Source organism: Xyrauchen texanus, chromosome 21 (genome assembly GCF_025860055.1).
Source record: "Xyrauchen texanus isolate HMW12.3.18 chromosome 21, RBS_HiC_50CHRs, whole genome shotgun sequence".
Classification (NCBI taxonomy): domain Eukaryota; kingdom Metazoa; phylum Chordata; class Actinopteri; order Cypriniformes; family Catostomidae; genus Xyrauchen; species Xyrauchen texanus.
The window spans coordinates 7,407,869-7,432,253 of NC_068296.1; the positions used below are offsets into that span (position 1 = coordinate 7,407,869).

A 24,385-nucleotide genomic window follows, 5' to 3' on the forward strand; every position below is an offset into this window, starting at 1 on the left:
ACATTTTATGACCAATTAATGCAGAAAACCAGCAAATTCCAAAGGGTTCACATACTTTTTCTTGCAACTGTATAAACGAATTCTTGGGGCAGTGTGTTATGTAAGCATTGAGTAACCCTTGAGTAACTTTTGGGTCTGTGCTGCAATTTCAAATTGCATGCATGAAGATAATATTTCAACATAGGCATCAGCTCAAAAGTAAAACAGTTTAAAACAAGGCTGCATGACGACACCATTTTAATAAATAAAATATATTTATTTTTTTCAAATAGAGTTTCAGTATTTGGCACAAGAGACGGTGTTTGGCAACTATACAGTGTAACAGAAGGATAAAGCACTTTGGAATTGATTCTGTAAACTAAACCAGAAGGTCCACAGAAGATTTTAATGTAAAATTAAATGAAATTTACATTCTTTTGTTTTGCTCTTTTGAAAATGAGGGACTGTTAAGACACAGGAAGAAGAAAAACAACACCTATTGGCATGTTGCAACACCTTTTTTGAGAAATAAAGTTTGAACTTGGTGAACATTTGTACAATAATAATTTGCAGTATGGATTTAGGTAAGATTTAAGCTAACCAATATTCCAATAATATCCCATGATTAATTGCAGGAGTAAAGCTAGACGATCCAGAGACACCAAAACCATCACCTGGTGAATGTCTAAACAAATGTACAATATTATCAACTAATCAAAATGCATATATGACAATATCTAAATAGTCATTTAATTTCTCTAAACATCTACACAAATAAAGATAGCAAAGTAATGCATTTAAAATTGTTCAATAAATTTGTTAAAAGCGGCACCAAAATGGCTGCTAATCATCAGGCCACAAACACCCCTAACTAAATGGCAATCATCTAGCTGGCAACAAATTAGATTGTGAATGGTTTTCAGTTTCTTCTTCATAAATAGTTCACCTAAAAATGACCATTTTCATTTTGGGTTAACTATTCCAAAAAGGCAATTAACTGGTCCTGGTGACATTAAGAGACAAGCACAAACTGCCCTCTCACACAGTGATAAAAACAAAGAGGTTCGACTTGCAGAAGTGATTTGTTTTGAGATTTTTTCATACAAATAAACTCAAATCTCATTTTCAGAAAAATGGTATACAAACAGTGTCAGACCCAGAGAAATATACACTCATATCCACTGCATGCATTTAGTCCACGTCTAATAATAAACTACATTGGTGTGTGTATGCTTGGTGAAACACAGTGAGAGGGATCAGACCCTCAATACACGTCTGATCCATTAAAGGTTCTAGATTAAGGATTTGAAGTAAAACGCACTCCAAGCCCTAAAATGTGGTGACAATCTTGGCAGTTCTGTGACTATCCTGCTTTAACATGGCATAGATTCTCTGATCTAGAAACATATTTATACGCAATTATAAAGATCAGAGAGTCTTCGCTGTTCTTAAAGCCGAATCTCTGAGTCAAACATGGAAGTTTATTACTGTTAACAGATTGTGACATCATTGACACCATTAGCAGGCACACTTGCTCGGTTCCTGGTCCCGAGACTCTGCCAGGTCGGTGGTGCTGTGGCCATTGGTGCGAAAGGTTCCATCGGGGATCCAGGATTTGTCCACACATCTCTCCATGCGCTTCATGATCAGATCAAGCAGAACCTCCACGGCATGACTCACATTCTCACCATTCGCAGCACTCGTCTCAAAGTACGGGATGCTGCAAGGGTAAAAAAAAACGGGTCAGGGGCCCGTTTGCAGAGGATTATTGTCTCATTAAAGTATGGGAATTATGTTGGAAACAAAATGGTAAATCACAACTATGTTCTATTTTAGTTTTGTCTAACTAGCCATCCTTTGTTTGAATTTGTAAGTCTCGTTCACTTGATTTAGCTACGTTTATGCCTCTCATCCACACAAGTATGCAAACAAAGTAATAAACACCATTCACGGCTTTACTACAAAATAATATTAGACAGACAGACAGACAGACAGACAGACAGACAGACAGACAGAGATATATAGGCTTTGGCACCGGAAGCCCACCCCAAGTGCCACCCATGACAGAAACTTTTCATTTCTCTTTTGTTTGTACAAAGACACACCTTGGATGCAAGTTTCAGCAAACGGCATCAATGAACACTACAATAACAATTAACAGAGAAGTCACAGCAAAATTTCACAATAAGGGGTGGTCACACAGACAATGCAACGGACCAGGATATGATGTCATGTGCTAGGGCTTCTAGTGTAAGTAAACAGTACACAACAAATAATATCATTATCAAAATGTTAAAATATATTGTCTACTAACTTCCCTCATCAACTAAACATGCAGCTTTGAAATATGTATTCTTTGGATTGAGCCAAGAGATCAGTGTGTGATGTATCAATCTTCTATTGGTCACGCATTCTCTACTTGAACTGTCATCAGAGTGAACGCCCCTTTAAACTTACTTTACAGTGGTGCGAGAACAAGCCAAAAATTGAAAAAATAAACATTTGCTTCTGCTCCATCTGAACTCCGTTTGAAAACACACTGATTTGGGTATTATTGAGCACTCAAAATATCTCAATGCATCCAAATATCCTGGATGACTTTGTCAATTTTTGTCAGGTTCAATTTAAAGGGATAATTCAACCAAAAAAATGTAACTCACCCTCAAGCCATCCAAAATGTGTATGACTTTCTTCTGCTGAACACAAAGATTTTTTTAGAGGAGTATTTTAGCTCTATAGGTCCTTTCAATGCAAGTGAATGGTGACCAGAACTTTGAAGCTCCGAAAAATAAAATAAAATCAAGGCAGCATAAAAGTAATCCATATGACTCCAGTGGTTAAATCTATATCTATAGAAGCCATATGATAGGTGTGGATGAGAAACAGATCAATATTCAAGTCCCTTTTTACTATAAATATACACTTTGACCAGCCCTCGTATGTGCGTTCATGAGATGATTTTGGGGGATTCGCATTCTTCGTGCATATCGCCACCTACTGGGCTGTTTTGCAAATATAATTATTTACATTTCCTTTTTTTTTTTTTATAAAAAGGACTTAAATATTGATCTGTTTCTCACCTAAATCTGTCATATCACTTCTGAGGGTATGAATTTAACTACTGGAGTCATATGGATGACTTTTATGCTGTCTTTATGTGCTTTTTGGAGCTTAAACGTTTTAGTCGCCATTCACTTGCATTGTATGGACCTACAGAGCGGAGATATTCTTCTAAAAATCTTTGTGTTCTGCAGAAGAAAGTCGTACACTTCTGGGATGGCGTGAGGAGAGTAAATGATGAGAGAATTTTCATTTGTGGGTGAACTATCCCTTTAACAGGCAATCCAGTCCATATAGGACAAGAAGATAACCTCAGTACTTATTTTAGCCTGAGGCCTGTATGCTTAAACCAAATATCATGCACAATTGTACTGAATATAATTAAGAAAGAAAAAAAACTTTTCCTGATACATGAAAATATATTCATGAATATATATTGAGATGCCCTCAAAGTTTGGAATATGCTACAATTGAAGCAATATGGAGTACTTATCCAAACGGAAGACTCTTAACATAAACTCAGCAAATATTAGCTTTCGGTGTACCACCATCTTAACATGCAACATTTAACGAGAGCTGTCCTTATCTTAAGACAAACAAGAGTGCAGGCACGGCCCTTAAAACACATACACCTTGATTCGCACACATCCTGTGAACACGTATGAAGACCTTCATGCACACCAGCAAATAATCTCACATAGGATGACTCTGCATGGCTAGGAATTTTTCCAAGATTGTCTGACAAACCAGGGAAACTTCCCTGATGATGGTTTTAACATAATTTATTCAAAAAAATGTCACAGTATTTCTAAATACATCACATAGGTTTCATATAAAGGCAATGACATTGAACTAATAATAATAATTTCCTGGTATGAGATCATACCAGGTACTACATACCGCATTATAGCGACCACAAGGAGGTTAAACCAACGTGACTACCCACCCTAGCAACCGGGCCAATTGGTTGCTTAAGAAGTCTGACTGGAGTCACTCAGCACGACCTGGATTCGAACTTGTGACTCCAGGTGTGGTAGTCAATAATACCTAATAATCGCTTTCCTTACTATCTTAATCGATAGTACATTCTACAAAGAAGTAATTGTGACCAATACATCAGCAGAGTAACAGTGTGATTTACCCAATATCAGCATGGCCTCAGGCAATCACAGCGGTGCTGATATTCAATACTAAAGCATGATTTTGAGTGTGATATTGTCTTTACACAAAAACGGTTCTATAAACAAGAAGTTAATATCGAGAAACTTACATTTTAAACACAATATAGCCAGTTAATTTGTTTATTTTATAGCTTCCAATAAACAATTATTTACTTTCGAAGCAGATGAGGTCATGACTGCACACACTAATAAAAACACACACTTCAGGTTAGTCTCTTAAAAGCATAGTTCACCGCAAAATTAAAGTTCTCTCATAATTTACTCACCCTCATGCCATGCCAGATGTGTGACTTTCTTTCTTCTGCTGAACACAAATGAAGATTATTAGAAAAATATCTCAGTGAAGTGAATGGTGGCCATAACATTGAAGGTCCAAAAGCTAAAGGTAATTCATAAGACTCCAGTGGTTAAATTAATGTCTTCTGAAGCGATATGATAGGTGTGGGTGAAAAACAGTCCATTTTACGATAAATCTGCACTTTCACATCGTTCTTTTGTTTTTTGGTGATTAGCATTCTTTGAGCATATCGCCGAGTAATAATAGTAAAAATGACTCAAATATTGATATGCATCTCAACCACACCTATTGTATCGCTAATAAAGACATGGATTTATCAACTGAATTCATATGGATTACTTTTATGCTGCCTTTATGTGCTTTTTGGAACTTCAAATTTGGTCACCATTCACTTCAATTGTATGGACCTATAGAGCTGAGATATTCTTCTAAAAATCTTCTTCCGTGTTCAGCAGAAGAAAGAAAGTCACACATCTGGAATGGTATGATGAGAAATAGTAAATGATGAGAGAATTTTCATTTTTGGGTGAGCTATCCCTTTAAGGCCAGCTGGAATAAACGAATGTCATTCTCACCCGTATTTCTCTGCGAGCTCTCGAGCATTATCCGATTTCACAGCACGCTGATCCTCCAGGTCAGATTTATTTCCACACAAAACAATGTCGGGATTCTCGCAGTACGCATGCGTCTGCAGCTGACCTACGACAGACATTTAAGGAATGTTAATAATATTTATCTCATTATTTGAAATAATTAGATTGGAATATATGACACTTTCAATAATGTATAAAAGGACTTACTCATCCAGTTCCGAACATTGAGAAAGCTCTGCTCGCTAGTGAGATCAAAGAGCAACAGAAAGCCCATGGCATCCCTGAAGAACGCTGTGGTCAAACTCCGAAATCTGAAACGGTGTTAAGAAGACTTTGATCTTACACCAGTGAAAAATGTACCAAAACAACAAACAAAACCCATTTCATTAACATAGCATGGCATGCAACATGGCATGAAAAATCGGATTCGCTCTTCTCTTTGACATGAGGCCCATTACAGAAGACGTGTATTAAAGTAAACATTACATGAGAAACTGAGTTAGGGGCAGGTCTATCCGTTTAACCAACTGATGACAGATGTTGCAATTCCATTTGGTGCTGCTAAAGGCATAAACATTATGCACTTTATATGCTGTCAAACATGTCCAGGGATGAGAGTTAATAAAAGAGCAATCTACTCTTATATGAATGAGTGCAAGTACAGAAGTGGGCTTACTCTAGTCTGAATCTTACCTCTCCTGTCCAGCTGTGTCCCACAGCTGAATGTGAATTCTCTGCCCTCTGCCCGCTGCGCCATCAGGACCGGTGGATTTGTACACCTGTAGAGAGAAGAGCAGAGCTCCAGTGAGTCAGTTCTGCGACGTGTCAGAGACTATACTAGTATGACACCATACATATAACCACTCTCCCTAGATTTTCTGAAAAAATGTGAGCTTGCAAAACTTGCTGCCATGATGCACCCCCAAGTCTATTTGATATTCTGCTCCCTGGATAAAGATTGTGTCCCTCCTTCAATATACAGTCTAAAGTAATTATGTCTTTCTAAGTAGTAGCACACCTCTACTTAATCTGCATAATGGTAGATACACACTGAAGATTAGAGATGACTCACAACGATGAAAGATATTCTTGCTGACTCAGAGGTGGACGTGTCTCTTTACGGTGTCATTACTTTGGATTCCGTGTCTCCAAACGATCAGCGTTTGTTTGGTTTTGCGAGCACAGATGTGTTTGTTCTTAAGGAGGGATCCATTCTCTATATGCAGCTGGGAATTACTGAATTCATCTTTACCCTAACAACTTTAAAACACACAAACTCTGTCTTGTCCAATCACATTCTCATAAACTATGATTCAGTTCAATAAAAGCAAAGGTTTGAGTTTTTGTTACAAAAGGTGCCATCTATCCATCCATCTATCAATATATCAATATATCCATCTACAGTTGAAGTCAGAAGTTTACATACACCTTCACTTACACTCAGTTTTTCACAATTCCTGACATTTAATCATAGAAAACATTCCCTGTCTTAGGTCAGTTAGGATCACTATATTTTAAGAAGAGAAATGTCAGAAGAGTAGAAAGAATTATTTATTTCAGTTTTTATTTAATTTTTTTTCATCACATTCCCAGTGGGTCAGAAGTTTACATGCACTTTGTTAGTATTTGGTAGCATTGCCTTTTAAAATGTTTTGGTAACCTTCCACAAGTTTCTCACAATATGTTGCTGGATTTTTGTGCCCATTCCTCCAGGTTTGTAGGCTTCCTTGCTCGCACATGCTTTTTCAGTTCTGCCCACAAAATTGGATCGAGGTCAGGGCTTTGTGATGGCCACTCCAATACCTTGACTTTGTTGTCCTTAAGCCATTTTGCCACAACTTTGGAAGGTATGCTTGGGGTCATTGTCCATTTGGAAGACCCATTTGCAACCAAGCTTTAACTTCCTGGCTGATTGTCTTGAGATGTTGCTTCAATATATCCAAATAATCCTCCTTCATGATACCATCTATTTTGTGAAGTGCACCAGTCCCTCCTGCAGCAAAGTACCCCACAACATGATGCTGCCACCCCCATGCTTCACGGTTGGGATGGTGTTCTTCAGCTTGCAAGCCTCACCCTTTTTCCTCCAAACATACTGATGGTGATTATGGCCAAAGAGTTACATTTTTGTTTCATAAGACCAGAGGACATTTCTTCAAAAAGTAAGGTCTTTGTCCCCATGTGCACTTGCAAAATGTATTCTGGCTTTTTTATGGAGGTTTTGGGGCAGTGGTTTCTTCCTTGCTGAGCAGCCTTTCAGGTTATGTCGATATAGGACTTGTTTTACTGTGGATATAGATACTTGTGTACCTGTTTCCTCCTGCATCTTCACAAGGTCCTTTGCTGTTGTTCTGGGATTGATTCGTACTTTTCGCACCAAACTACATTCATCTGTAGGAGACAGAAAGCATCTCCTTTCTGAGCGGTATGATGGCTGCGTGGTTCCATGGTGTTAATACTTGCGGACTATTGTTTGTACAGATGAACGTGGTACCTTCAGGCATTTGGAAATCACTCCCAATGATGAACCAGACTTGTGGAGGCCCACAATGTTTTCAGATTTTTTTAGCGGATTTATTTAGATTTTCCAAATATGTCAAGCTAAGGAGGCACTGAGTTTGAAGGTAGGCATTAAAATACATCCACAGGTACACCTCCAATTTAATAATATTAGCATATCAGAAGCTAATTGGCTAATTGTCTTAAGGCTTGACATCATTTTCTGGCTGCTTAAAGGCACAGTTAACTTGGTGTATGTAATCTTGTGACCAACTGGAATTGTGATATAGTCAAATAAAAATGAAACAATCTGTCTGTAAACAATTGTTGGAAAAGCAGATGTCCTAAACGACTTGCCAAAAGTAAAGTTTGCTAATATGAAATTTATGGAGTGGTTAAAAAGGTGTTAATGACTTCAACCTTAGTGTATGTAAACTTATGACTTCATCTCTATCTATCTATATTTATCTATCTATCTATCAAAGGTGTGTAACATGTTAATTATAAAGAATAGGGCAGTTTGTATAACATGACGTGTTCCCATCAAATTAATCAGCCTTGGGGCATCATATTCTATTCAGGTAATACATAAATTACGCATGTGAGCATGTCTGTTTGCATTAGCACGGGTGCAGCTTTCTGCATGTTTTTTTTGCATGTAGTATTCATGACTGTGTTCAGACAAATGTTTATATATACCCCTGTGCTGTCTATATATATCCCTGCATCTGAGTCTGCGATTTACACAATGGCTGTTCTTATCCTCTGGGCAAGTTTCCAAGCTCAGGTAAAAACTGATCTGAACAGGATAAGGTAATTTTCACAGCTCAGCGGACCAGGCCTAAACATTCATTACAGGTGGAGCAGGAAACATTTTGAACCAATACAATTGTGAGAAAGGTGACTCTTTTGCACAGCACTGAAAATACACCCCCCCCAACTTGGATAATCATTAAGAAATAACAAGATGTCAACATAATGTAACCAGCATAGGTGTTTGCTAGTGTGTTCTAGGTGCATGCAAAATAGAAAAATAGCCCATGCTTATGTCTCTATGATATTGTGGTCTACAGATTTGGTTCAGGTGCCTCCTTTCAATTAGTGTATGGGTTTTTTAGCCTGTTTTATCTTCTGACAATCGAAATTCACAGGTCTTATAAGTTAGGAAGTGATAGCACACCCTTCCTCAACAAACCACATGATTTAAGGTGTCATTCATGTCTGTAGTTCAAACAGGCAGGACGAGTTACATGTCAAAGTGTAATATTTAGGGTTAGGGTTAGTTTAAAACACTAACCCAAAGTATGAGCAATAGAAATACTGACGCTTGCCGACTAGCAAACACTACTAATAACACGCAAAACACAAATGTACACTCACCTAAAGGATTATTAGGAACACCTGTTCAATTTCTCATTAATGCAATTATCTAATCAACCAATCACATGGCAGTTGCTTCAATGCATTTAGGGGTGTGGTCCTGGTCAAGACAATCTCCTGAACTCCAAACTGAATGTCAGAATGGGAAAGAAAGGTGATTTAAGCAATTTTGAGCGTGGCATGGTTGTTGGTGCCAGACGGGCCGGTCTGAGTATTTCACAATCTGCTCAGTTACTGGGATTTTCACGCACAACCATTTATAGGGTTTACAAAGAATGGTGTGAAAAGGGAAAAACATCCAGTATGCGGCAGTCCTGTGGGCTGAAAATGCCTTGTTGATGCTAGAGGTCAGAGGAGAATGGGCCGACTGATTCAAGCTGATAGAAGAGCAACTTTGCCTGAAATAACCACTCGTTACAACCGAGGTATGCAGCAAAGCATTTGTGAAGCCACAACACGCACAACCTTGAGGCGGATGGGCTACAACAGCAGAAGACCCCACCGGTACCACTCATCTCCACTACAAATAGGAAAAAGAGGCTACAATTTGCAAGAGCTCACCAAAATTGGACAGTTGAAGACAGGAAAAATGTTGCCTGGTCTGATGAGTCTCGATTTCTGTTCAGACATTCAGATGGTAGAGTCAGAATTTGGCGTAAACAGAGTGAGAACATGGATCCATCATGCCTTGTTACCACTGTGCAGGCTGGTGGTGGTGGTGTAATGGTGTGGGGGATGTTTTCTTGGCACACTTTAGGCCCCTTAGTGCCAATTGGGCATCGTTTAAATGCCACGGCCTACCTGAGCATTGTTTCTGACCATGTCCATCCCTTTATGGCCACCATGTACCCATCCTCTGATGGCTACTTCCAGCAGGATAATGCACCATGTCACAAAGCTCGAATCATTTCAAATTGGTTTCTTGAACATGACAATGAGTTCACTGTACTAAAATGGCCCCCACAGTCACCAGATCTCAATAGAGCATCTTTGGGATGTGGTGGAATGGGAGCTTTGTGCCCTGGATGTGCATCCCACAAATCTCCATCAACTGCAAGATGCTATCCTATCAATATGGGCCAACATTTCTAAAGAATGCTTTCAGCACCTTGTTGAATCAATGCCACGTAGAATTAAGGCAGTTCTGAAGGCGAAAGGGGGTCAAACACAGTATTAGTATGGTGTTCCTAATAATCCTTTAGGTGAGTGTATAGGCCAAATGAATTAAATATATAAATAATTATTTACGAAAATGCCATGATGGAAATTAATAAAAAATACTCACCACTCGTTTTTCTCGAAAGTCTATTCCCACTGTGGTGATGAATTTGGAGTTGAATTTGCCATCTGTGTACTGGTACAGGAAGCTGGTTTTTCCCACCCCAGAGTCCCCCAGAGCGAGAAACTTAATGAGGTAATCATAGTCCCCATCGGACATACTGAGAGCAGAGCGAGGACCTGAGATGGAAAAACAACCACAAATATGGATGGTGAAAAAAGGTCTCCACACATAGTCTGATAAATCATTGAAAATAAGACCAGGAAAATGTATTAAAGTAAATGGGCAACATTTAGTTTTTAATGTTGAATTTAAAGAAAAACCTCAAAATGAACCAGTATGCAAAGTGCATAAAAAAAAAGACATTTTAAGTATCTTGAGCATCGCTCAAAGGAAGGAGGTGGGGTTTTTTGTTGATGCTAGAGTGCTGATTTGGTAACAGGAAGCACAAAGACATTCCCTAAAGTGCTGCATTTCTATTCTAGTAAATTAGTTTTGTAAACCTCTCATTCATGACAAGCTCTGACCATTAACTAGGAATGTCTGTAAATGCAAAACCCAGAGGAGCAAATGAGGAAACAGACATTGAAAAAACACCTTCTCATACTTTAATTCATCCACAAATTTCACCTTTTATTGCCACATGCATTTGTCAACTCAAGTTTCTTTTCACACTTAACCAAGTGGCTTAGGACTACAAAAGTGCTAAAAGTGTTTCATAACCCATAGTATTTAACCAACCTCTTAACCTTCATACAAACAAAAGAACATAGAAAAAGACAATTGTATATCTTTATAGAGTTAATGTTAATTATAGCACACAATTCATTGCTCCGCTCTTCTTTCGTATGTTAAATGTATGTTCGTTAAAAGGGGTCATAGCATATATTGTTTTTCAGAATTTATTTCCCCTTAGGGGCATAATCTAGATTTTAATAACCACTTTTTACCCTCTTTCTGATCCTTAAAACTAAACAGACTGTTGATGTTTTTTGTGTGTTTTTGTTCTGTCTAATAGTTTTGAAATGTGCACTTCCCCATCTTTCAATAGAAGCCTCTTTGCAATGTGATCTCATCTTCATCAAAAGGTACAAGTATAGACAAACACAAATGTGCTTAAGCTGACAACACACAAACAATTCTAATCTTTTATGTTTTTATTTAACTCATCCGATTAAACATCCACAGTGCTGTGGAAAAAGTAAGTGAACCCCTGGATTAAATAACTGCTTGATCCTCCTTTGGCAGCAATGACCTCAACCGAGTGTTTCCAGTAGCTGCGGATTAGACCTGAACAACAGAACTACTTCAGTTCAGCCATATACTTAGGATGCCTGGTGTGAATGGCTTTCTTGAGGTCATTCCACAGCATCTCTATTGGGTTAAGGTCTGGGCTCGGACTGGGCCACTCCAAAATTGGAGTTTCTTTTTTGGAAGCCATTCTGTGGTGGATTTACTTTGATGTTTAGGGTCATTGTCCTGTTGAATCACCCAACATGTACTGAACTTCAGCTGGCACCCAGCCACCCTGACATTATACTTTTGGACATCTTGATAAACTTGGGAATTCATTTTTCCATCGGATGGCAAGTGGTCCAGGCCCCAACGCAGCAAAGCAGCCCAAAATCATGACTCCCTTCCACTGTACTTCATATTTGGGGATGATGTTTGGGGGATGATGTTTTCATGTCGTACCTTTCACGGCATACATAGTGCTGTGTTCATCCCAAACAATTCAACCTTATTTTATCAGTTAAGACATTTTCCCAGTAGCATTGTGGGGTGTCAAGGTGGTCTTTTACAAATTCAGGCGCACAGCAGTGTTTTTGTTGGAAAGCAGCGGCTTCCTTCCATTTGTCCAACTGTGGACAGATGAATCTCTCAGCTCTTTGAGATATCTTTATAACACTTCCCAGATTTATGCAAAACAACAATTATTGATCGTAGGTCTTACAAGATCTCTTTTTATGAGGCATGGTCCACGTCAGCAGATGCTTCTTGTGAGTGCTCTTTATAAGTCAAAGTAGCTCTAACCCACACCTCCAATCTCAATTCATTAATTGGATGCCAGGTTTGCCAACTCCTGACTGTATTTAGCTATTGGTTGATGTCACTAGCCTAGGGGTTCACATATTTTTCAAACCTAAACTCTGATGTTTGAATGATGCATTCAATTTGTACAATAACAATACAATAATTTGTGTGTCGAGTTAAGAGATTGTGTTTGTTCATTATTGTAACTTAGATGAAGATCAAACCAGATTTTAAGATAAATATATACATAAACGCAGATCATTGCAAAGGGGTTCACATACTTTTTCGCATGAGATAATATTGCAGGATTCTAACATCAGTAGTCTAAGGTTTTCGGAATGCGCCGTTTTTGCACCTCAAGCCGCTTTTAAACCATCGAGTTGAAAGGTTGCGAGCACGGTTCCATGAGCATTTCCACTTGAGCACAGTTCTGTACATCACAATTACAAACAGTTCTCAGCTCGGATTTCTTAGCATGGTTAACCAACAGGGTTTCACCGTGATGGTTGAAATGGCTTTAGTACATGGTGCCTTACTATTGTCAATTTGCCAATGCAAAAAGTAACTCATTTGTTTCTAGGTAGCTGGCAAAGTTTCTATGGTTAAGTTCATAAGATTCAATTTAGGTTTTTGCACGTGTTTGGTGTACCTTCATAACTTTATGATGATGGTTTAACTGGTACATTACTTTTCTACGTGGCTCTAATCAGGGAGGTAGATTAGGCTTTCTAGCTCATTAAAATATATCATTATATTACTTGTATTATATTAAATGTACTTTTTAGCTAGTCTGGCGACTTTTACCTTTCTGTGTGTTTCTGTCCGGTGGCATGCACAACCCCTCAGCAAATTAAGGTAAACCTTTCACCTTTTTCTCTTTGCTCTCCTTTGTGTGACATGGGACATGTCTTTCCTGTTCTTTAGCGGAGTATAAACCATCAGCCCTAAAAACTGAAATATGTGATCGTCCTCCATAGTGCACTCACTCCAATGTTTACCCCTCATAACATCGCCACCTGACGTTTTTGTTAAATACATTCAAACAGTAAAGTAGAAAAAATAACATTAATCACGGAACGGCAATGGTTTCGCAACAAGAACCGTATAAAGCAGCTTTAGTTGCAATAGCTAAATGTTTTTTTGTTTTTATGGGGAGGAAGATTTGAGTTCTGAAAGTTACAGTATGTTTTCATAGTACAATGAACTCAAAACAAAGTAAAAATTCCTCATGTTATGACCCCTTTAAATACGTTCAGTTTTTACAGCACTGTTTCATAACGAGATCTGTCTCTTGTCTTGACACGTCCACAAGCAGAATCTAGTGAAGTCTAGTAATGTGATGTCTCAGTTTAAGCTCTGAAAGCATTCAGTGAGTTCTTCAGAGCTCTTCAAACATATTAAAGCCAATCATATGACCGCAGTTAGAATATAAACTCAAACAAACAGTGACATTCTTTCACTCAGCAGTGCTAACAACCATCCCGGCCATAAGCTGCTTAAGAGCCTGAGAAACGGCAGGGTTCCTCTCACTTTTATTGGGAGGTTCATCTTTCTAGCATTTGTGTTTTTTTTAAAGCATTGCAGTTGGGCTTTGGGAGGGGCAGCAGGCCCAGCAAGTCCAGTGGCTGTGGAAACAGAAAACCTAACGCTATTCACAAATACAGGCACAATTAAAGCTTGTGCTATTGTGCGCCTTACAGCAAATAAAGACAATCCTGAAGTTAACACCTTTAAGTTAACTCCTACAGATTTCAATCCAGTTCCAAGTTAAAGTTTCAGGTTCAAAAGAATATAAAGGGATATTCTCTCATTATTTACATGTGGACATTATTCTCATCCTCAGTCTCTTTTCACTGTCATTGTATGGAAAAAAGGAGAACATTCTGCCAAATATCTCCTTTTTGTGTTTCATAGAGAAAAACAAAATCATACAGGTTTGGAACATTGTGTGTGTGAATATATTATAGAACAATTTTCATTTTTTTGGTGAACTATCACTTTAAGGTCCTGTGACCAGACTGATCTCACTCGGAAACAGTAGGTTCACTAAAACATTTTCTGGGAAGATATTTTTTAATGGCTGGAAACAAAGGTCCAATCGCTACCAACATTTTCTAAAATCACATTATATTTGGATAATGTTGGCTGACAAGTTGGAAGTAGAATTTTTCATTAATGTTCTTTTTATTCTCTGTAATTTTGTTATTCATAAATGTAAGTGTATAAAGGCAAAACCTTTCTTTTCTGATTTTAAAAGAGATTTAATTTGTAACTACTTTCATCCCTGATTTATTGCTTATTCATTCATTGTGTAATTTACTTGTTTGATGTATATTGCTAATGTTTAATAAAATACAAAATTTAATTATACTGATTTTAATTCAAATCGGTGCGTGCTTACCTAAATTCGAAACACTGCCCCCAGTAGCCAAAGTGGTAAGTGTTGTTGGGCATATGGAAAAGTGTGCACTCCATATTCTAGGTGAAATGTCCATGGAGGGGCACGAAACATGCGTTGTAAAGCGAGTTGTTTTCCGCTATGCAGATTGTAATACAGTGAAGAGCAATGCCTATTTTATAAATGGTACCCCCAACCTAAACCTAATCAACAGTGTTGTAAAAATGTAACAGACGGAAATATGCAACCTACGAATCCTGCTTGACTATCCTTGTGAAATAACCATATCAGCCATACTCTCACTCACCAGGCCTGACAGCTATTTTTAACAAAAGTTTTTCAATGTCAGGCTCCACTAAACAAGATTGAACAGAGGTGAAATGTATAACTTTAATCTAACCACTGACTCGTGTACTTGCATCTCCATGATGAAGTGATCAGTCACTTCATCATGGAGGAAACATTCACGAAATTCTTTATCTGCAAGATTTTGTGTTTCTATCATCTGTTTTCTGTTGAACTCTACAGCTAAGCTAACACACACACAAAAATTAAAATAAATTAAAACAATTTTTCAAGCTAAAAAATGTCTGATGATAGTGCATAAAAAATGTTTACTGCTAGAAAGGTATAGCCTATATAAAAACAGCAGTGACAGCATGCTTCTTTTAGGGCACAGCTGTTAACTGGTTTATAACATGGAAATCGGCATGATGCTTTCGAATGTTCATGTACCCTGAAATCGACCCCGTCCTGCCGAATTACCGACAAGCGTCGTCCCCCATCAGAGATATTTTATATAAATTAAAATGGGATCACATAAACCAGGGGTACTCAATATGTGGCTCTGAATCCAGACCGAATGAAAGTTCAGTCTGGACCGAGATCTAAATATTTGTGCTAGATATCTGACACCTGGCTAAGTGATTGTGTAAGCATGTGTATATGCACGCTTATTCCCTGGCGCTGAACGCGTTTTATTCCCGCTCTTCACGCGTTGCCTCTCTCCCCGCTATAGAGGCGCTGCATAAAGCCTGATTCACTGTACGTCCTCTACAGATACTGGCATCGTTCACTTAAACACACTGCAAAAAATGAAGCAAAGTGAATCTATCTTCATCTGTCTGATGTGTGATTCAGACGGGTCAGCTAAGCCAGGTTTGTGTCAGGACAAGTTAAAGGTGGAGTAAGTGATTCCTGTGAAAGACTGATAATTTGGACTCAACAGACAAACAAACACACCCCTCCATTCAGTGCTCCTTCAGAAGCTTCGCCCCCCAAATTCATGCACACGCAATTGTTTTGTGTGGATCAGTCTGATCCACTTTGTTTATTTTCCCATTTACAGAGCCAGGGCTGTGTACAAACACCAGAATTGTTTTCAGCGCACACACAGAACGGACAGCTAGCGGACCGTGAAGAGATATTTGTGGAATTTGACAAAAAGTGTACTGGATTAAAATGACTTACTCCAACTTTAACATGGCACTTGAAGCTGCGTTCACACTGCCAGCTACTTTGTCACTGCAAGTCACCAGTGACTGAAGGTTAGGTCATTAGTGGTGTGTATGGAGAGTCTAAACAGCACTGTTTCTTTATTATTATTAAAATACTAGGATCATGTGAGCTCTACCATCTTCTCTTGTATTGGCTGTCGCTCCCAAAAGTCGCTCTTCATTTGCATATAGTTAACCACTTCTCAACTTTGTTGCGACGCTGGACATGCCCACATCCGGTCGCACACGGTCGCCATGAGATGAGGTTGTTTTGTCACTGGCAGTGTGAACGCAGCTTTAGACTATAAAAAAAAAAATTCTGTCTAAATTTAGCTTCATTTATCAGCATGTAAGCCTTTCATAATAAACAAAAAATTTTTGTTCCAATTTTGTGAAAATTAATGAGATGTCATCCAACGTGATGGGTGGCAAGGAAAGTCTATTTATACTTAAATTAAGCAAACAGTATTTTAATGCTTCACTGTTGTTACGTAAATGTTTGTTAGTCGAATCTCACTTTAAGGAAAATACAACAATAACCCATGTAGACTTTTACATTTTTATAAATTCTCTCTCAGGGGACACCCCTGAACCCCCATACAGTATTTGTATCCGTCAAAAGGCCTCCTATCCCAGGTGAAAAAGACGTACAATTAAGTGTATTAAAAATGCATTACATTATATTTGTATCGTACTAAAAACATATTTAAGTACATTTTTAATACACTTAATTGTACGTCTTTTTCACCTGGGATGTCCCATACATATATATTATGAATGTAAACATTTAGACTGCTGTCATTTAGCCTTATCTTTTAATATTAATATCCAAGTGACCTCGACTGATGAAATTTGGGTTAAGGGGTAGAGTTAATAAAATATGCATTCCTGTTGACTGTATTAAATCATTAAGCATTATATGATTATGATGTATATGTATGACAGAATTATAAATACAACTCGCAACTCTTTGGACATTTCACCCAGAAACTGGAGCTAATATATTCAACAACACTTCCAGCTTCAGAGACTGAGGCAGTGGTTTCAATTTTGATAACCACAGACCAATTTTAGCTGAAGATCTTTTAACCTACTGTTGATCAGTAGTAGTCACCCGATCAGGCTTTTTAATGGTACTAAAATCAAGAAAGCAGGTTGGCCAAAATAGTGATGATTTATATATACTATCAGTAAAAAGTTTGGGAACATACTTATTTTCCACATTTTAGAATAATAGTCATCAAAACAATAAACTAACAGAAAATTGAAGTTTGGGAATTATATAGCAAATGTCTTATTTAGAATACTTTCAATGTAGTCGCCCTTTATCTAGATCACAGCTCTGCACACTCCCTGGCTTTTGTAATCTATTGTGCTGTAGGTGTTTTGTGTTAAAACTGAATGATATCAACGTAGTCCCAACAAGCAATTTCTTATTTTAAATGAAACTGTGTTTTTTTTTATTTGGTAGATCTTATTGAGTTGGTCAATTAAAAGTAGATCATCACACAAAAATGTGTGGGCACCCCTGATCTATACACATACACACACTGATCGGCCACAGCATTAAAACCTCCTGCCTAATATTGTGTTGTCCCCCACATGCCACAAAAACATCACTAACCTACATCTCACAATAGCATTCTGTGATGCTATTCTGCTCACCACAGATGTACAGAGCGGATATCTGAGTTATTGTAGACTTTGTCAGTTCAATCCAGTCTGGCCATTCTCTGTTGACCTCTCATCAACAAGGCATTTCCATCCACAGAACTGTCTACTATAGTTATATATTATATTATATTATATAATATATATATAATGTATATGTATATGAGAGAGAGAGAGATTTTGGTCGATAACGATAATTGCAAAAAGCAACTATCAGCACGATTAATCGGTAAAAGCACGATTAATCGGTAAAAGCAATTATATCAGTCTACCTCTACAGGAAACAACTGATCGCCTTAGTTACACAGTGCTTGTAAACAAGCATAGTATCAAACACTTAAAGGGCTTATTCTATTGTGGCTTAAGACCCTTTATAGGATTGTACAAAACCCCTATAACTCTTATAATGCTGTCATTGTATACGAATGTTACCCTTTGGTTTTGCTTTTTCCATACAATTCACATAATGAGGTGTAACATGGCTAAAGTAAAATTAGAAGCAAAAATTAAATGGCTACAAAGAGTTTTTTCTTTTTCTGGACAGCCTTCCATTTCAACCATAAATTTCACCTAATGGCTACTTAAATTACAGAAGATATGCTGAAAAACATTCAGTGTGAGATTTCTCCCATTTTGTGGTTCACAAGTCGAAAATCATTAGCTCGATCACTAAGAAAAGTAACAGCACGCTTCTCTTCAACAAGCAGCATGACTTGAAGTATTCATGTCTGTAGCACAAACAAGTTACTTGGCAAAGTTCAACAAGAGTTATTGGTTTTTAAATCCCTAAACCAAAGTATTAACAACAGAAATAGTGATGCTTGCCTTTGCAAAGATCACTCTGACTCATCCTGACTACTGGAGCGGTTTGAAATTAAATCACATACTTTTTGCTTGCAACATTAAATACATATACTGGGTTCAATACAAGTTAAGCTCAATCGACAGCTTTTGTGGCATAATGCCGATAACAACAAAAAAGTATTTTGACACGGCACAGATTTTCTACAAACAATAAGCAAAAATCAATATTACAGTGAGATGCCTGATGTAAGTGAATGAGGCCAATTTTGAAGAGTTAAAAGACAAATGTGAAACTTATAGTTTTATAAAAGCATTTACATTAAATCTTCTACTAAAACTCATGTTTCTGCGGGGGACTACTGTTCTGGCCGGATAAACTTTTAGATATTAGCCACTGACGTTACGTCATCTTGGCAACAAAATTGTAAAATTCGAAATAAATGTACAAAGAAAAGGCTAGTAAGTGATTGTTTCCCATTGCAATCATGTTAACACTCATATTGTTTGCATCTTGCGGCTATACTTTTGAAACAGTGAGTATTTTAACGTTCACGGATTGGCCCCATTCACTTCCATTGTAAGTGCCTCACAAACGCAGATATTTGCTTTTATTAGGGTGGGAAAAATCTAAATACATTTTTGTTGTAACAAATATTATGCCACAAATGCTGTCAATTAAACTTAACTTGTACTGAACCCAGATTATGTCTTTAATAAACTTAATAACAGCACCAGTGTTCGGTGTAATCCAATTACAAAGTAATTAGTTACTGTAATCCATTTACATTTTTGTCACAAAAGTAGTGTAATGCATTATATTTTAAACAATTGTAATAAGATTACAGTTACAGACTTTCAATAATATAATTACTTCTAAGTATATTATAGGTTTATGTCTATTTCTAACATATTATTTATGTAGAATACACGAGTTATGGCCGTAACGAGTCTTTGTGAAGGAGAAATGTGAGGACTTGTATGCATGTCTTGAGTATGTATGCAACTTAAGTGTAATAATGAACAAGAAATATAGACATTATTTAAAATTTGAGCAGAAAATTGTTTTAGAAAGTAACTTAAAAGTAAAGTAATTAGTAATGTGATTACTTTGTCAATGGAGTAATTAGAAAATTAAACTAATTACAATTTTAGAAAAACAATTAGTAATTTGTAGGACTTCACTATTTTTAAGTAACTTACCCAACACTGAATAGGACTAATATCACTCGTGCTATTGGACGGAAAAGCGGTACACTGCATGTTAGTGTGATTTTGCCTTGGTAAGTGTAAACACACTTTAGTCCAAATGACAGCTTATAATGTCTCTTTCGGGGTGTCAGATTAATGAAGTGTTTTGAGGGATGTTGACTAAGATTTAACATCAGGCTCGTCTAATAAGAATCAGCTGGTGCTCATGTGCTCTTGGCATTATGTCATGTGACCCTCGAAATCTCGACCCTGCCAAGAGCTCTGATTAAAACACACACAGTCTCAGCCTATGTTCCCTAAAGTTCTCAAGCTATGCTTCTGAGATGGGTTCAAATGAATATTTCACCGAAAGAAGGATATTCAAATGACTTTCTTACTTACATAGAGCACAAAAAGAGAGGTTTTGAAGTATATTATCGCTGCTCTTTTCCTTACAATAAAAACGAATGGGGACTGGGGCGGTAGAGTGCCAAAAATGACAGAAAAGCATAATAAAAGAAATCAATATGACTTGTGCGCTATATCCCAAGTCTTCTAGTCAAACAACAGCTTTGTGTGATTCAACAAAATCCTTTTTCGCCACTATGGCTCTAAGATCTCATTAGCGTTTGCGAACATTCAGATATGCTTGGGTTTGACGTCAATGACATAAAACAGTTTCTTGTGACCAATTATCATTTACGTTTGCCACATTTCAATGCACATGAATGAGATTTGAGAGATTTGTAATTTTTGGAGCTGGACAGCCCCGGTACCCATTCACTTTTATTGTTTGAAATGGAGCAGCTTGGACAATATATGCAAAATTACACCTTTTAAGTTAAGTCCCACCAAACTGAAGCTGAAATCAAGTTTAGGTTTAGTCACAATGTTTTGATCACTTTTTACAGCACTGCTGTGTCAAATGCAGGATTTTTTGATAGTTCAATTCAAAACAACAAACATATGTTTTACATGCTATTTACAGTATGTCATCAGTTATTTAAGAAAGAAAGGACATTTGATCATGCCGAAAAGAAAAAGATCTCTTAGCCAGGAATTCCTCGTCGGTAACCTGATATGGCAGAAGCTATTTATTTTCCCAGGTGAGAAAACATTCCCAGATAAACTTCTTCCTCTGAACACTCAGAATCAATTCGACATACATGAATAATTATTTCAGATAATAATGGAATCATATGCATGTTTTAGATAAAGATTAACAGATCTTATCCATTATACAGCATGTGTGTGTGTGTGTGTGTGTGTGTGTGTGTGTGTAACACTACTGAAATATCACTAAACACACTCAAACAAAGTGTTTTACAGTCCACAAGCACAACATATAGTAAGTGACATATGTAACATACACCTCTTATCATTTAACATTTTAGATGTTTGCTGAGTGAAGGATACATGAATACAATCTGAAAAAAGACTAAAAGTAACATTTAATTTAATAAAAAAGTAATCAAGAGACATTGTCAAACTATTATCAGCATCCTCCGGTGTGTTTAACACCATAAAACTGTAAAACAATAAATGTACTTACCAAAACTGTTACCAAAGCGTCTCTTGATATCTGTGGATGTTTAAAGCTTTCTCAGAAATATTAAACCAAGCGACAAGAAGTACACGAGTGTGTGATACTTTTAATGCTTTGTTGTTTCCTAAAGTTGCTCCCACACCCACATGAAGCCCCAGTTCGTGTAAAAGTTGCAGGGCAATGACGCAACACTTCCCGTGCTGTGGCACCAATACTACTATTGTCAAGGCCTAGCTAATGAATATTAACGAGTTTGAATGCTTCACGAGCGAACTCTCAAGTCACGTAATTAATATTTATATGAGTACAGCCAAGCGTCTACCTTTCAGCCTATCAGTCAGGAGTAATGTTCGAACGTCATATCGCTGTCCTTAACATTCATGAGGTTAGCCTCCACAGTAGTAGAACGTGCTGATTCGCGCCACTCTCTCCGCAGAGCACAGCACACTCGCTCTGAGCTCTATATATTATTAAAATGTAATGTTCGCCACGATTTATGGAGTACATGAACAAGAAAATTTGTGTCACAATATGAGCAAATTGGACAAGAAATTATAAGGTTTGCAAGAGCTCGGTAACTTTGTAATCTTTAAGTGTGCTTGTAGCGCTATCTGGTTGCACAAATTGGCATTGCAAAGAAACTATGAAAACTAGAAATGTTTAATTACAAATGACATTAGAAGCAACAATTTAAGTGTAAAGTCGAAGTACGTGAATTTCAGAATTTATTTGGTATGTCCCTCTTGTCTTGATTTTAAAGGAACTTTTCACCCAAAAATGACTATTCTGACCTTTACCCACCCTTATGCTATCCCAGAGATGTATGACTTTCATTCTTCTGCAGAACACAAACTAAGATTTCAGAAAGACTCTCAGTTCTGTAGGTCAATACAATGCAAGTGAATGGTGACCACAATTTTGAAGGTCCAAAAACCACACTGTAAAAAATGTCAGTAATTTTAACAGTAAAATAGTGTAAAAATGCTACAGAAATAAACTGTTAATTGATTAACAAATATTAACTGTAAAATATACAGTAAAATGTTTTAACATATTTTAAAAGTAGTTTTTACAATAAAATGATGTAAAAATGCAATTATTTAAATGTAAACAGATAGATTTTCCTGTATAATTAATGGTAAAAAGAACAAGAGAGTACAAGTACTTTTTTACAGTAAATTATTGTTAAAATTACAGTAGAAAACAGTAATCGGGCGTTCTCACAATTCCTTGCATGACCCATTACATTTCATTATATTTTATGGGAATAGTTATGTTTCTTCTTGTTTTTAATATCAGTTATGTACACTGGGGTGTTCTGTGTTATATTTGATGTAATTTAGTTCACGTTTACTGCATTATTTAAATCTCACATGCGTTACCATGACAGTGTTTAGTGTTTGTGTGAGTGATGTTGAGTGAGTGATGTTGTATTGTCATTACACCTAGAAGAGACACCACTTATGAACTTCATGTCATCATGTGGCCTTCTGTAATTACTGCAATGATTAACAAATACCTCATAAAGTAAACAACAGATTTTAACAGTGTAAGAAGGCATGTTAATTGTATTTTTTTTACTGTAAATTTATCCGATTTTTTTTTTTTTTACAGTGCCAGCGTGTAAATTAAAACCATTTTAAACTGTAAAATGTACAGGTTGTTATGTAAAGTGGTTTACATTTAACTGTATTTTTTAAATAATTATTCTGGCAACCACAGCTGCCAATTTATTTTTATTTTTTTACAGTGAAAGGCAGCATAAAAGTAATCTGTTAGACTCCATATTTTGGGTGATAACAGACCAAAATATATCTCCCTTTTCACTATAAATCATGACATCAGTAGTCTCCTTGGTGATCATGATTTCAAGCTCAATTACACTTGGCATCTAGCATTCTGTGCATTAGTCAAGCATAGGGAGTGTAATCAAGCTTGAAATCATGATTGTGCCTGGAGACTGCAATGGCAAGATGTATATTGAAAAAGGAGTGTTAATTTGGTCTGTTCTCACCCACATGGATTTGACCAGTGCCGTTTTATGGATAATTTTTATGCTGCCCTCATGTGCTTTTTTGGAGCTTCAAAGTTCTGGTCACCTATCACTTGCATTGTATGGACCTACAGGGCTGAGATATTCTTATAAAAATCTTACTTTGTGTTTAGCAGAATAAAAAAGTCAAGCATATCTGGGATGGCATGAGGGTGAGCAAATTAAGAAAGAATTTTGGGGTGAACTGTCCCTTTAAGACAGCATGTACTTAAGCTGGCATGACTCCACATGATGACCCATGTTCTTTTGAGAATGTTCCAACAATCTTGTTGTGTGCTTCAAGGAAATTTAACCAAGGAAATATGAAATCGACTGCACAAATGAGCGAATTATGTGGCCAATGTTACAATTGCTTTCATTTGATATTTCTGACATAAAAATAGTGTAGCATCTTCAATATTTCTTCTTTTAAAAATATTTAAATCCTAAAACGTTTTATTTCTTTCCCCCTAGGTTTAACTGGAGAAAAAAAGGCTAATTTTAAATGTGGTCTCAGACTTTTGGACCCCACTGTTTATATGGCATGTCCCTCACATACAAACACACAGCACATGTTTTGATAATTAGAACAGAATAAATCTGCACTGTCAATTTGGTAATTTATTCAGAAGCTTTAGTGACATCATGTACAAAGTGTAATTAACATGTGGCCACGTGTATATTCAAACTCTCTCGCACACAATTTTCTCACAGCTGTACAGTAGTATCTGTTTTAAGGTCAGTTGGTTGCTGATTCATCTTCAGTTGCAGCATGATCTGACTGGTTTGTTTCCGCTCCTTTCTGTTCCTCTGTGTCGGGCATGATGTCCTCATTTGGTGCAGTTGGAGGTTTTCTAGGCAGCTCAAAAATGGGTCTGTACACGTACATGCCTCCCACCACTCCAACCAGTGTCGCAAATGCGATCTGATTAAAGGGAATCCGTCTT

General features: G+C 37.1%; 1 protein-coding gene across 1 annotated transcript; it reads right to left on the minus strand.

The window, feature by feature from the left end:
* Positions 1-276: 276 nt before the first annotated feature.
* LOC127661541 (ras-related protein Rab-27A) lies at positions 277-21,607 on the minus strand. The gene is made up of 6 exons (XM_052152295.1): positions 21,413-21,607; positions 10,276-10,448; positions 5,805-5,890; positions 5,319-5,422; positions 5,094-5,217; positions 277-1,699 (listed from the first exon to the last, which is right to left on the minus strand). Exons 2-6 carry the CDS (start codon positions 10,426-10,428, stop codon positions 1,498-1,500), a joined length of 669 nt encoding a protein of 222 aa, XP_052008255.1. The 5' UTR covers positions 10,429-10,448; positions 21,413-21,607; the 3' UTR covers positions 277-1,497.
* Between the last annotated feature and the right edge of the window lie 2,778 nt (positions 21,608-24,385).

Coding starts and splice junctions, on each gene's coding strand:
- LOC127661541 (XM_052152295.1), bottom strand. CDS start 10,428: ATGTCCGATGGGGACTATGATTACCTCATTAAGTTTCTCGCTCTGGGG. Junction 5,423..5,804: donor GACACAGCTGGACAGGAGAG/GTAAGATTCAGA, acceptor ACACCGTTTCAG/ATTTCGGAGTTTGACCACAG. Junction 5,218..5,318: donor CAATGTTCGGAACTGGATGA/GTAAGTCCTTTT, acceptor TGTCTGTCGTAG/GTCAGCTGCAGACGCATGCG.